The 14,343-nt window shown below is 58.5% G+C and overlaps 1 protein-coding gene across 1 annotated transcript; it reads right to left on the reverse strand.

The window, feature by feature from the left end:
* Nucleotides 1-4,579: 4,579 nt before the first annotated feature.
* Nucleotides 4,580-8,606, reverse strand: LOC117651721 (CD63 antigen-like). The gene is made up of 5 exons (XM_034396024.1): nt 8,340-8,606; nt 7,291-7,476; nt 7,042-7,212; nt 6,727-6,948; nt 4,580-6,639 (listed from the first exon to the last, which is right to left on the reverse strand). The coding sequence occupies exons 1-5, from the start codon at nt 8,400-8,402 to the stop codon at nt 6,574-6,576; spliced, it is 708 nt and encodes a 235-aa protein (XP_034251915.1). The 5' UTR covers nt 8,403-8,606; the 3' UTR covers nt 4,580-6,573.
* Nucleotides 8,607-14,343: the final 5,737 nt, after the last annotated feature.

Genomic DNA, 14,343 nt, shown 5'->3' on the forward strand with positions numbered 1-14,343 from the left:
AGGCAAACCACCGTCCACAGTTTCTTCAGCTCAACGAGCGTCATGGGAAAAGTCATTTTCACGCCAAAAATAATGACAGTCTTTTCTGACGATTATCCATGTGGAGCTGATGCGGGTGTGGGTCTTTGCTCCTTAGCACTTTTTGCCTACATACAGGGGCAAAGTGGTGCCTTTTGCCTACCTTTCAGGCGGCTATCTAGGGGTTAAGGGGAGGAACAATTGTCCCCCCCCCCCTGGATCCGCGCTTGCACACCGTAAGTCACAGCTCCGCCATGTCTGTGAGGATGGCGGCCAGCCTGGGGTCGGGGTTGAGCCTGGCCAGGCGGCGCTGCAGGCCGGCCAGGTCGGCCTGCTCCAGCTCGGGGCGCGCGGGGGCCTCGGCGTCGCGGGGCCGCGGGTAGGCGTCGGCGTGCCGCGGGTGGGCGCAGTGCGCGAACATGCGCTCGGCCAGCGCGCTCACGCCGCACCACGCGCGGAAACACAGCCGCTCCTCGTCCGCCCAGCCCAGCCGCGCGTGCAGGGCGGCGGCCTCGGCCTCGGCCAGCGGCCGCCCCAGGACGTCCCCCAGGGCCGCGACCACGCGCTGGAAGAGAAAAGAAAAAGGCGTTCTAGTCCGCGCCGGTGGCTTCTCTGCGTCTTCTCATTCACGAACGCGTACCCCGCCGAGCAGGACTCGGGGTTCGTCGTCCAGCACTTCTTGGGCCGGGACGGGAGGGGGGTCTTGCTGCTGCGGGGGCTGGGCGACGGCGGCCCCCTCCCGGTGCAGGTTGAACACTCGGCGGTACAGCTGGGCGCTGCTGTTGCACACCTCGACGTGCTTCGTCACGTACTCCATCGGGGTGAGCGCTGTGGGTCAGGAAACCGGCAGATTATGGCAGGGACTTGGCCATGCCTTAGGGGTGCCTCCCTCCAGCCGCACTCACAGTTGAGCACGGCGCTGTTGAGGGGCAGCTCGAAGCGCGCGCTGCGCAGCGAGAAGACCCGCGGGATGCCGAGCAGGCCACCCGTCCCGGCGCGGGAGGCGGCGTCACCGTCGGGGGCGGCGTCACCGTCGGGGGCGGCGTCGGCGGCGTCGGCGGCGTCCGGCGGGGCGTCGGGGCTGGTGCGCAGCCGGTCCCTGCGCTTGGCGTGCGGGGGCAGCAGGCGGAAGGCCTCCTCCAACGCGACGCGTCTCTGAACGATGACAAAAAGCTTCAAAAATGAAGAAATGAACGAGCGCACGCTGTCGCCGTAACTACCTTCTCGTCGAACTCGCACTCCACCGTCTCCAGGTCCAGGTCCCTCTGCAGGTGCGTGAGGCTCTCGGCGTCCAGGAAGGACCGCGCCAGCGCGCGGAGCCGCGCCGTTTCCGCTGCCGCCGCCACCGCTGCCGCCGCGCCGAGGCCCTGCAGGCCCAGAAGGCCACCGCCGAGGCCGGCCGTCGACTGCTGTCCCGTGAGCGAGGGCCTCGCCGAGGGGTTGTGGCTCTCGTCACCGATGGCGGAAACCTACGTCGTTAAACTTCAACACTCAGTCTCTTGAATGGCAGAGGGTAGTTTGTGGTCGACGGGCCACAGTGCACCGTGGGTCCATGGGCCAGGTAACCGGCGCAGGCGACCAAAATTCTAGACGCGTTTTGAGCTCCAGAGTCGCTCAATGGGGCTCGAACCGAACGTGTGACCCCACCAATGGATTGCTCCCCGGACGGGGAATCCATTGGTGGGGTCACACGTTCGGTTCGAGTCCTGATTAGCGACTCTAGAGCTCAAAACGTGTCCAGAATTTTGGCCGCCTGCGCCGGTCTTCTGGCCCACTGTGCGGCCACTCGGAGGCTCGGGCGCACGCACCTGAGTCTCCCCCGGCTCGGGGAAGCCGTGGATCTCCTTGTCGGTGTCCCGCAGCCCGTCCTTGCCGGACTTCTTGCCGCGCCGCTTCTTGCCGCGCCGCCGCACCACCTCGTCCTCCTCGGTGCGGGCCTCGTCCGCGCACGTCACCACCACGTCAGGCGCCGAGTCCACGCTGGCCAGCAGGGGAGTCTCCGGGCTCATCAACACCTCGCCGCTCACGCTGGCCGCGGTCTGGAGCTGGGGGAACAGTAGACAGGCGCGATCAGGTTAGGCGGCGCGTACCTCAGTGTCTCCAGACTCAGCAGCACCTCGCCGATCACGCTGGCCGAGGTCCGGGGCTGGAGGAACAGTGGCCAGGTTAGACGGCGCGTACCTTAGCGCGGTGGCTGGCGGGCGACGGGCTGGCGGGGTGGCTGGACGGCCTGGCCATGGTGCGGCTGGCGGCCCTGCTGTTGGCGGGGGCGGGCGGCGGCCGGTACGCGGCCTGCGACGTGGGGCGCGACGCGGCCAGCGACGGGCACGGCGTGCGCGGCGTCCTCCGCTGTGCGGGGCCGGGACCGGGGCCGGCGGGCACTGCTGCTGCTCCAGCGAGGCGCCGCGCCTGGCCGCCGGGCTGCACGGCCTCGTTCGGCGACGGCGGCGACACCAGCATGGACGGCGCGGCGCCCACCAGGGTGGACGCCGGCCAGATGCCGCTCTCCGACTGCAACACGCGCCAGTCACCGGCTGGTCCTGCGTCGCTTTGTCTCTCTCACGCGAGTACGCCAGGGAAAAAGCGACGAAAAAGACTCTCTGAATCGGTCTGCTGACGACACTCACCGCCGCCGCCACGGACAGCGTGTCGTGGCTCCTGGAGCGCCGCAGGTCCAGGATGAGTAGGGTGCGCTGCGGCTGGCCGGGCTGGCCGGCCGGTCCCTGCGGCTGCATCTGCAGGTGGTACGGGTGGTACGGGTCCGGCGTGCGGCACCGGCGCGGCCCTGTCGAGGCCCCCGTCGGGGGCGGCGCCGCCAGCGAGGGCGGCGGCATGGCCAGCAGCGGGGGCGGCATGTGGGGGCGGTGGTAGTGCGGCGGCGAGTGCGGCCGCGAGTCCGTGTCCGTGTAGCGCCGGAACAACTCCTCGGGCAGCGCGTCCTCGCCCGCCAGCACCCTCTCCGTCGGCTGCAAGTGCAACAGCCCGTTAAGTCCAGACTTTCCGCAGCCCAAACATCCCACGAGAGGGTGACCAACCACCGCCTGCCTACGAGGCAATGTCTGCAGATATAGGCCTAGCAGGCAGGATGAGGTTGATTTCAACAGGGTGTATCGTGCCCGTGCGGCAACACCAGTCAGGCGCCTGTCAAATCGGGGCTGGGCCGACCCGCGCAGCAGCGCTGTTCGGCGGGCCGGCCTACGCGCGCTCAAAACTCCCAACGCGTTTTGAGTTCCAGAGTCGCTAAACAGGGCTCGAACCAAGCGTTTGACCCTACCAATGGATTCCTCGTTCAGTGAGCGATACATTGGTGGGGTCACAAGTTCGGTTCGAGTCCTTGTAGTTGTAGTGACTCTGGAGCTCAGAACGCGTCTAGAGTTTTGGCCGCCTCCACCGATCCACTGTGCACACCCACGCACCCATGTCTCCTTGACGCGGCGCAGGGCGTGCAGGGCGTCCCTGGCCTGGTTGTCGGCGGGGTGGTTGCACAGCACCGAGCACCCCCGGGCGTAGGGGTTGAGCAGCGCGGCGAGCGGGCGCAGCGAGTATGGCGCGGCGTGGCACAGCGGCGCCACCGCCAGCTGCGCGGCCTGCACCGCCGCGTCATCCTGGTAGGGCAGGGAAGAAAAGGGAAAATCAAACGCGAGACTCTGGCGGCGGCGGGACTCGAACCCGCGACGCCCGCACCTTGGCGCGCCGAGCAACAGGCCGTCGGCGTCCCTCCAGCAGGCCGGTGCGGGTGAGGAGCGTCATGGTGCTGGGCGGGCTGTCGAGGCGGCGACGCCGAGGCGCCTACTGAGCGCACATCTAGCACCCCGTGCACGTCGCGCCGTCTTCGGCCCAGTCGGAGTAACCACCACTGTTTGATCGAATCGACTGCGCGGCGCTGCGCGGTGCCTCCTCTCGCTTTCGTGCTCACTTCCGGCTCGCTGATCGCTCTTTCCGGCGCTGCCTCTTTCCTTCACTTCAATCAAGTACGCGGGGCGTGCTGCGGTGCAAACCAGTTCGAAAAGGAGCCGACAGTTTCGTATTTGAGCAAGTGTCGTGTGCGGATCCCTGTTCCTTCCCGTGGCCACGTTCATCGTTGCAGCGGCGGACCGACTTCTGTCTGTCGCGCTCGTTGGGTGTTCCGTATAGGGGTGCGAGAGAAACGGCGACGAGAACCACTCCTGGGAATCATTCTGCAGTGCACTGGGCGTGGCCCCGTGCCAGGGGGCGCGCCGGGGCTCGCTCTGGCCTGGCCGTGCCTGGCAGCCCCTCCGCGGCGCTTGGCGCTTCCGAGTGTGTATAGTGTAGTGGACGCCACGCCACTGCTTCCGCTATCGTTATCGATCGCACAGCTCCACTTTTCGAAGCCAGACCTGAACCCCGCCCTCGCCTTCGTTGCTGGGGCAACAGCGGGGTCATGGCGGGGCTACGGGGCTGCCAGGAACACCTGGCTAGCTCGGGGATCAAAGCCCTGCTGCGCTGTGCTGCGCCCTCCCTCTACAGAGCTGGGCAGGCCGTCGGCACAAGTACATCTGGGTGTGGAAAGTTGAAAAAGGATATGCAGTGATAAAAGACATTGGACGGGATCCATAATGTTTATTGAAACACAGTCACAAAGCAAAAAGACAGATGAACATAAACAGAAGGGAGATCAGGTCGCTCAATCACAATACACCACAAAGTGAGTATTCCAAAGTCTTAATTTTGCTTGCAACAGACAACACACAACAGGTGCCATATGCAAACCAGTCAGGGAGCTCATAGTCTTTGGTTGGTCCTGGCATCAGCACTGGGTGTGCCTGCTAGGCTCCCAAACAGTCAAGTGGAGATGCAAAAGACTACTGTGCTATCATTGCACACAGGCTCAGCTTGCACCATTCTTACCACCAAGCAACAATCCATTTTAAAAAAAATTGTTCTACCAAAAAACGGGGGAGGGGGAGGTTCTTAATTACAATGATACATATATTTTTGTTTTGTGCAGCTCAATGAATATTTAAATAAAATTATAATGGGTGCAACATAAGAAACAAACAGCATGTGCGCATTTCTTTAAAAATTGAAATTCAGGACTAGTTTACACACAATAACATTAACATGCCAATTCATGAGGATTAGTTTTAGAAAGATTTAAAGGTGGTTCAACAGCCAAAGGGAGAAAACACTTCAAGATGAATCAAACTTGAGGGCAAAGGCAGTGAAGCCTCACACATCATAAACAAGAAAATGTAACAGAAGTTCTATGAAACCAGAGGTTGTGCACAAGTCCGCACTACATGAATTCATGACAATAAGGGTAAAGTTAGACATGTTTGTGTTATGTTGAAGGCTTCCAATGGCACAACACATGTTATAATAATGATAGCCCTTCAAAGATCCTCCACCAAAATCGCCCTATCCAGGAAACAACAGTTGAGACCTACAAGACAAAAATGTTAACTTGGACTGGTGCTGTAATCAATCACACAAGAGCAAACTTGTCGCAACTCGACAGGCAACTAAACGCTAACCTTTGACATGGTCGTTTCTTGAGTGAATGAAAGAAGTACATGACACTGCAAATCAAGACATTTTGGCACTAACCATTGACACAGACAAAAGTATTACCAGAAGCAAAGGTGGCCTTTCAGTTTGCAGTGAAAGCCCAAACTAAACTGGCCAACAAGAAAAACAGATCAGTCCAAGTTGCTGAATTTTATCACCAGAACTGCACAAAAATCAAGTTTTTTCAAATCTTTTTAATAATAAAATAATCAGAGGGGTAACTACAAGGTATGCAATCATACCGACTAACTAACATACACTATGTTTTCAATATTTAAAAAAATGACATGGAACAAGATTTTACCTCTTACTGGAACAGATCTTTCAAAGCAGCATACACTGAATTCCTAATCGCCCCAGACTAACAGTTTTGATAAGTTCTGGTCCAGGGAGGGGTGACAAGTAAGAAAAGTCAAAGTGATTGCCAAGCTACTCACAAAATAGGAGGCAAGGAAACAACACAGGGGAAATATGCACCAAGATGTAAAAATAAAATAATTAAGGAATAAGATTAGCATACACATGGCAGGAAATGACAGGAGATTTCCTCCTGTAGTCACCAGGTGATTGCACACTACGATATCCTGAGATATAAAACAGCAAAGGCAGAACAGGATGAAACTTGATTATGTATGAGGTCAGTTATTACAAAATTCACAACTACAATACAACAAAGAGGACATTGGATTCAGATCAAAACCACACAATTTATGACATTGAAACAAAGTTTTTCTTTCAGTTCTCAGCAGAATAAATAAGTACCGAGAAGAAATACATTGAGAAAGAAAAAAGAGAAGCCTAAAGATGGATTCAAAGGCATATGTTTTAAGTCATGAAAGGTCAATATAAAATACTGAAAATATAGTTTAAAGAGTAAGTACGAAATTGTGATGAAAAAATAGACAAAAAGAAATCAGAATTTCACAATTCAGCCATACTTATTTTTGATGTGGAGGAAACAACTATACCTACCACACTTCACATGAACATCTTTCATACAACCAGTTGGAATAAAAAAGTGCATGTTTAGACAGTTTCGTAGTCCTTGCGAAGAGCACGGCCCAGGCAGCAAGAGAGAATCACACCAGCAATCTGTGAAATAAGGGATAAGTAGTTAAACAATTAGTCTAGGGCTGATCTTAATTTAAATTAGAATGATTTATTTTCACAAAAGATTACCTGGATGAAGCAGACACCAAGACCAATACCAACAACAAGGAAACCCTTGTCGTGGAAAATCTTCTCAAACTTCATCAAGCATCCTTCCTTGTTGTAGGGAATGGGTCCATTGAGAATGCATTTGTCTTTCACATCCTTGTCTGGGCAGCAAAAATCAGGCAGAGTCGTATTCTTGAAGACAGTCTGCCAATCGTCAGGTCCATTGACACCACAGCATTTGAACTGAAACACATTGAAGAGACAATCGAAATGACAATAATGTACATCTACAAAAAAAATAGGATCACACACAAACATGCCTGGAAGTTAACCTACATCGTGTTGCATGATGTTCCAAGCTTCCCTAACGGTGGTGGTGTTGTCATAACTCTTCAGTGACTCATTCAGGCTGGTCTGAAGAACATCATGAATTTTAGATTGCAGCAAGTAGCCAGCAACAGCAGCAGTCAACTCCAAAATGAAGATGATGATGAGCAGAACGGCAAACTAAACAGGAGAATTTGTGAATTATTAACTCAGAGTACTGAATCACAAGTTCAATCATACTGTTAGAAATACACTCACCGACATGACCATGACATTGCTGTTACGGACGGCACCACAGCAGCCGAGGAAGGAGATCAAAAAGACAATCGAGCCAACAGCAATTAGCAGCACTGCTGCCGACCAGAAATGATCTACTACTAGCTGTAGATTTTTCTGCCTAGCGACAATCGTTGCCCCCACTGCCAATATGACAATGCCAGATATCTGAAACATAAAACAAGACATGACAATTAGAATTCCAAATTGCAGCTGCCATTACAATAAAAGTTACAAATTATGTTTCATGGGCAGTATTGGGTGGAAAGGGGTGGGGTGGAAACATCCCTAACCTCAAACCAAAATGAATGTACACTAGGGAAAACCCCTCCAAGTTTCCTGCATTAGTATTGATGTCCAAGAAAATTCATTTCGTCCCTGAGCTGTGAGTCCCGTCAGTTACACTGAACAGAGGACACGCCGACCCACAACAAATGGCAGCCGCTTGACGGGTCCGCCCCTTCCCCACGCCGGAGTCCCGGTGGCGGTCTAGCGGTGGCCTAGCCGGGGTGTGTCCGTGTCCCCGAACCCCATAAAGCTTAACCTACGGGAGCCCCAGCAACAAGCGTGTCGAGGCCGGTGGCCTCGCGGAGTCCTCCATTCTGGAGCGATTTGGAGCGTCACAACGACAGGAAAAACAGACGTTCGCGAGGCAACGTTACGCAACAAAGCGCGACAGGCGTTGGCGAGGAGGACCCCGTTTGGTAAATGAAACATACACGGCCGCAGCGCCGCTGACAACCCCGGGCACGGCCAGTGCATTCTCTGTGGACGAACGGCCAAGAAAGGGGTCGACCCAGAACCTGGAACTAGGGGTGGGGCAGCGGCCTCCCTCCAGGCGAGCCAGGGCGAACCCATCTTGGCAGGGGAGGTACCAGGTCAGGTCAGGTACCGACAGCGAGAGCACCAGAGGAACTGGCCTACAAGGCGGAACCCGGAACGCGGTCGCAGGGGCAGCCCAGGACCGAAAGTGAAGCAAGTTCCGAGGAAGTGGAAAGACAGCGAGGGCCGTTTTGACAGGGGGTACTCACCGCGAAAAGGAGGTTGAACAAAAACAGGAGGTACTTTATAAACGACATCCCGCACGACACCATCTTGGCGGCTCTCGACGACTTGGGCGATTCGGAGACTCGCGCTTGCTTACTGAAAAGCAAGAAAGGACGGAGCAATCCGCTTCGAGGTGGAACCGCAACAAACAAAGCACGACGCGAAGGCAAGCCACGAATATCTCGTCTGCTGGGCAGCACAACACTCCGCGACCGCGATGCGACTGACTGACAGACGGACTGGCCGACGGGACTTGGAGTAGCCTTCCGCCGGGGGGACTACGTGCAAATTAAGGCGAACCGCTTCGGCCCGGCCGAGTGACTCGAAGCCACTTGCTCCGGAAAATCTTGCAGAAGCCCTCGCGTCTCGCCGAGCCGACACATCTGCTGGGAAAACCGGAGGGAAACCGAAAGGGAAGTCGCTGAAAGTGGGGACTATTTTCCGCGGCGGAGGCCGTGAGGCCCAGACGGGGCGGATGGGTGCCGAGCCGGCCCGACGCGGGGAAGGGAAGGGAATGGAAGGCAGGGCAGAAGGGGTGAGCGGCGTGGCGCGGGGGCGGGGGTGGGGTGGGGAGGGGAGGTCACATGAGGTTGACTCATTTGAAGCGGCTTCTTTGAAACGTCACAGAGTGCCATGCCGGTCGACGGACGCGGGACACACACCGCACACACACAACGTTAACCTGTGCACACGGCGAAAATCCCGAACGCCGGTACTCGTTGGTACTCGTTCCAACGAGCTGCATCCGGAGGCGGGAAGTGGCGGCTGGATTCCGCTCGGCGCTTTCGTCGCCTTGTCTCTCTCGCACTCACGGGCCATTCCGAAGCGGTGCGAGGACAGAAGACGAAAGCGGATTCCCATACCACAAGGCATCGCGGTCGCGGTCGGCGTACCGCAAGATGACAACACAAACGTGTCTGGAACGATTTCACCCGGACAGCCGGACAGCTGGCCGAAGTACACGCGTAATCCGACCACGAGGGAAGGCAACTTTGAACTTAGCCCTCCACGCAGTAGTAGTCACTTGGTCGTCAAATTCGCAGTCCACCCCTAGGTCCCTAGGGTGCGGGTGACTGTCGGAGAACCCCAACGGCAGCCTGCAGATTGATTCCGAGAGACGTTTACATCGCCCTGTCTCTCTCGCTCTCATAGGGCGTCCTGCAGGTGCGAGAGAGACAGACTCTGGCCGTGGCCCCACCTTGAAAGGGCATTGCAACTCGAGGTGACGGATGTTTGTTTGTTTGCCGACGGGCCGACACGACAGGGGGCATCGCCGGTCGGAGTAACATTGTCCACGCGCCCTCCGCCCTCGTCGCTCTCATCGGTCTCATCGAGAGTCTCATCGAGAGGCCCCGCGATGAGATTGCCGGGAGGTGTCTCATTCCGAAAGGCGCTGTGTCCCTCTCGCACCCTTTGGCAATGCCCCATGAGTGCGAGAGAGAGGGGGGCCGAGTGAGCACCTTATCACGCGATAACCGGGTCTAGGTCCGTGGGATGGCATATCACGAAATTTTGCGGTGCCTTGGCATTGCCATGGCCACCATTCTGCCAGGGGTCTACTGTACAGACCGCCGACCAGGCACAGCGGGGACAGGCCCACCGAGTCCTCCATGCGTGCGTGTTGGTGACTGAGGACTATCGGAGGAAAAAGCATAACCAACGACGACGGCCGTCCCACCCAGGTCCCAGCAATGACCCTAGCCACCGTCTGTGCGCGCGGGGTCCTTATTGGTGGCGTGGACGGACTGGCTTTCCCACGGTGGTTGGCCCGTGGAGTTCGTGGTTCCCGTCCAAGTCTGCGAGTGTGTGAGAAAGGGGAAGCAGGACGGGCGGGGGGTGGCTACTAGTTGGCGAGGGGTGGCGACCCGCCCAAAACTTGCTTAAAGGCGTACCCATTGGGGGCGTGCCCATACGGGGCGTACCCCTGTACCCCTTACGCATCCCTACGGGACGCCCCATGAGTGCGACAGAGACAGAGCGGCCGAACGGTCCTTCGAAATCGCTGGGCAGCCCCTGCATCCGCGGGTGCTGCGGGCTATATTTAGCCCATTTCGGCATGGCGGCCGGGCCGGGCCGGGCCGCACTCTGCAGCTCCCCGTCCTGGAGAGGGGGGTGACCCACGACTGACTGATTAGCGGAGGTGACGCGTCGGGGCGTTAGTCACACTCACTGCCTGCCACTGCCTGCCAGTGCTGCGTCGCTACGCCCGCAATTCGAGGAGGCGCGGCCGTGCGGGCGGCTCCGGGCCCGCCCCGAGAGCCTCGTGAGGAAGACGCTCCAGGTCGATTCCCCGGCGTGACCCCGTCGCGGCGCCCACACCGTCGGCAGGCTCTAGGCGAGCTGCGCGGGGCCTTCCCTTCCAAGTCCAGCAGGCTGATCCCGAGAGTCGTTCCCGTCGCTCTGTCTCTCTCGCACCTATACGGGACGCCGCGTGAGCGCGAGAGAGACGGCGACGAAAACGACTCTCGGAATCAGTCTGCAGGTTGGCGGCGTGCCGGAGCGGGCCTTACGGACGGGCCCTTATCAGGCGCCGGCCTGCCACTGTAGGCTCGCCACTGTAGGCTCGCCACTGCAGGCCGGCCGAAGCGGGCTGCTTCCAAAGCGCGGCTCGTCCTCGCACGCGCATTCCAGGAGGCTCACTCTGTCTCTCTCGCACTCGTGGGGCGTCCCGCAAGGGTGCGAGAGAGACAGAGCAGTGCTCGCGGTCCGCCAGCGCGGTGCTGCACGCGGCCCGCGGACGAGGCGTGCACGGCCAAACCGAGCCAGCGTGCTGCCAGTGCCGCGCGGGGCGGTCGAAAGTTCGCAAGCAGGCGGTGCACTGTGGGCCGAAATTTTAGACGCGTTTTGAGCTCCAGTGTCGCTAAACAGGTCTCGAACCCAGTGTGTGCCCCCACCAATGGATTCCTCGTTCGGAGAGCAATCCATTGATGGGGTCACACGTTCGGTTCGAGTCCCATTTAGCGACTCTGGAGCTCAAAACGCGTCTAGAGTTTTCGCCGCCTGCGCCGGTCTTCTGGCAAATCCACTGTGCGGCGGGTCGTGGACAGCAAGCCGGCGCGGCCGCCCGGCCCGGCCCGGCACACGCTCCGGAAGTGGACGGAGGTGGGCGCGGTGGCGCGGGGCCCCGGCGCGAGCCAGGCGCGAGCCCAGCGTTGCCGGATCAGGGAAATCCCCGCCACGGTAGCCAACCAACAAAAATAAAACCGCATGAAATAAAAATAAGAGCGCGAAGCTTGAAGCCCGGCTGCCAGGCTGCTCCACCTTTTTTCCTACCAACCTTCCCGCTGGAGACACGGCCACGAGCCGCGCTGCTGTAATGACGTCTAAATAATTAGTGCCGAGACCGCCGAGACCAGCCAGCAGACTGATTCCGAGAGTCGCTTTCGTCGCTCTGTCTCCCTCGCACTCATGGGGCGTCCCGTACAGGTGCGAGAGAGACAGAGCGACGAAACGGATCGGAATCAGTCCACAGCCAGTGGTCAATATCTGTGGCCCCGCTCCGCTCGGCTCCGCTCCCCGCAAGGTCGCGTCCGATCCAGCCTGACTCACCCTGTGATAACGAGCATTAGTTTTTCCGACAACGATATCTATTTAGATAGGGATCACAAGTGCTATTTTGGACCAGCCGAGGATGAGCGCAAGAGTCGCTCGTTGAGACACGTTTGGGGACGACGCGCAGCGCAACGGAACTCAATTCGTTTGCTAGCGATCCCAAGCTCTTCCCAGGCGTACACTGTGAGAAAAAAGTACGGAAAAAGTACGGAACATGTCTGGTCAATAATTTGCCTGGACCGTCCGTACTTGCCAACTACGGAACGTTCCGTACCCATTTACATGGGTTCATATGGAGCAAGTACGGAACGTTCCGTACTTTTCTCCGTACCTCCGAACTATATTTTTCTGTACCATTTCCGTACAAAAGTACGGAATTTTTTACAGTGTATGTTGGTAGGAAGTGCGCTGATTTCGGGAACAACAACAACAACAAAAACCCCTTGGGAAGCGCCGCGCCAGCGAGGACCTCGGCGAGGACCCACTGCCGAGACGACGAGTCGTCTTTCTGGTCGATGTGGTCGTCATTTATTTACGGACGGCTCCGTGGACACGCGGGCGCACGCGGGGCCGTCCTAGGCCAGGCGAGGCCGCCGTCGACGCGGAGCACAAGGAGGACAGCAGCTGCATCTTCGCGCTATATACGCGACTCCTGGGGTCGTTTTCATCGCTCTGTCTCTCTCGCACCTATAACGGACGCCCCATGAGTGCGAGAGAGACAGAGCGACGAAGACGACTCTCGGAATCAGTCTCACATCCGAGCGCACGGTCGGATGCAGCCAGCAGGTCGATTCCACACTGTTTCGTCACAATCTCTCTCTCTTTCTCGCCACCACGGGTCCCAATTTATTTCTCGAACGCTCCAGTGTTTGCGTTTGCCAGGCCCCGCGGCTGCCGGCCCCGGCGAGGCGGGGCGAGGCGACCGCCGCGCAGATAAGATTATCCCACCGCTTTCAAAAACAACGCGTTTTTGGCCGGACGGCGATCGAACTGCAGTTTCTTTTTTGGCGTTCTGCGGAACGGCAGGACTCGCCTTGTGCATGCGCCGTGCGCCCCGAGCGCTTGAGCAAGTGCTTGACCCTGTCTGCAGATAAGACGAGGAGAACGCTTTGCACTTGCCACGCCGCGCCATCGCGAATCCGATGTCTCACAGTGGGCCAGAAGACCGGTGGAGGCGGCCAAAACTCTAGACGCGTTTTGAGCTCCAGAGTCGCTAAGCAGGACTCGAACCAAACGTGTGACCCCACCAATGGATTCCTCGTTCGGAGAGCAATCCATTGGTGTGGTCACACGTTCGGTTCGAGTCCCATTTAGCGACTCTGGAGCTCAAAACGCGTCTAGAGTTTTGGCCGCCTCCACCGGTCTTCTGGCCCACTGTGTGTCTGTTTTGACGCGAACGCTGCGAACGCGGTGGGAGTTCGTGTCGTAGCCGCGCCGCCAGGGGGCGTGCCGATCGCAGCGCGAGTCAGACAGAGACAGCAACATCGCGCCAGGAGGATCACTTCATTGCTGTCTCTCTCGCACTCACGGGGGCGTGCGAGAGAGACAGAGCGACCCTTCGGACTCAAGCGACAGCGAGACAGAGAGCCCCCGACGAACGGACGACGCAGCGCGCTCGACGCGGCCGAGTGAAGGGTGGCCTACCGCGCCTCGCGCAGGCGCTCCCCGGGACATAAGGGCGACGCCACGCCACCGGCCACGCCACTGCCGCGGCGCGCGGCGACTGTTGTGGTTGATACATCCATACATCGAGAGCCTGCGAACGACTTACCAGTGCTCTGATTTCAATCCCAAACTGCACAGTGATCGGAACGGAAGGGTGCCAGAGGCCACACCGCTTTGACTCTTGACAGAAAGATTTTGAGCGATTTTGAGGCGGGTCGCTCAAATGAAATTTCGGAGAGGCCTGTCTCTGTTTGCGTTCATGCAGGCTCAGCGGCCACAGAAGTAGCCGGTGTACCAACACTGGTGGTCCCGCGTGACCGCGTAGGAGGCTCCCTCCCGACCTCTGACAAAAGTGGGAAGTCGGGGGCCTGGCTTCCATCACTGGGTTGCGTCCGAGTACAGTTTATTGACTCCCAGCCGCCGCCTTTGCGTGATGCGTGGCAAGTGCACGGCCTGTCGCTTCGTCCCAAACAGTGGTCCTGTCTCTCTCGCACTCATGGAGCGCCGCCGAGGGCGCGAGAGAGATGGGCACACCGTTCGGAATCAAACTGCTGCATGGCCTGCGTGGCCTGCATGGCCCCCTCGGGGCGCGGGGGGCCGACGGGCCCACATGCAGCCTCCGTAGGCTGATCCCGAACAGTCTGTCTCCCTCGCACTCACGGAGTGGGCGCGTCGGGTGCGAGAGAGACAGCGGCCAGGCGGTGGTGGCGGTGGGGGACGTGTGGAGGGAGTAGTGCTCCGGTCCGGCCGGCCTCGCGCTCCGCTCGCCTC

The sequence above is a fragment of the Thrips palmi genome, unplaced genomic scaffold, assembly GCF_012932325.1.
Source record: "Thrips palmi isolate BJ-2018 unplaced genomic scaffold, TpBJ-2018v1 HiC_scaffold_6, whole genome shotgun sequence".
In the NCBI taxonomy this organism is placed as follows: domain Eukaryota; kingdom Metazoa; phylum Arthropoda; class Insecta; order Thysanoptera; family Thripidae; genus Thrips; species Thrips palmi.

Excerpts from the sequence above, each read along its gene's own strand:
- LOC117651721 (XM_034396024.1), bottom strand. The coding sequence starts at position 8,402 with ATGGTGTCGTGCGGGATGTCGTTTATAAAGTACCTCCTGTTTTTGTTC. Across the intron at positions 7,477-8,339 it reads TGTTCAACCTCCTTTTCGCG|ATATCTGGCATTGTCATATT; the intron begins GTGAGTACCCCC and ends TTTATGTTTCAG. Across the intron at positions 6,949-7,041 it reads GGAACATCATGCAACACGAT|TTCAAATGCTGTGGTGTCAA; the intron begins GTAGGTTAACTT and ends AATGTGTTTCAG.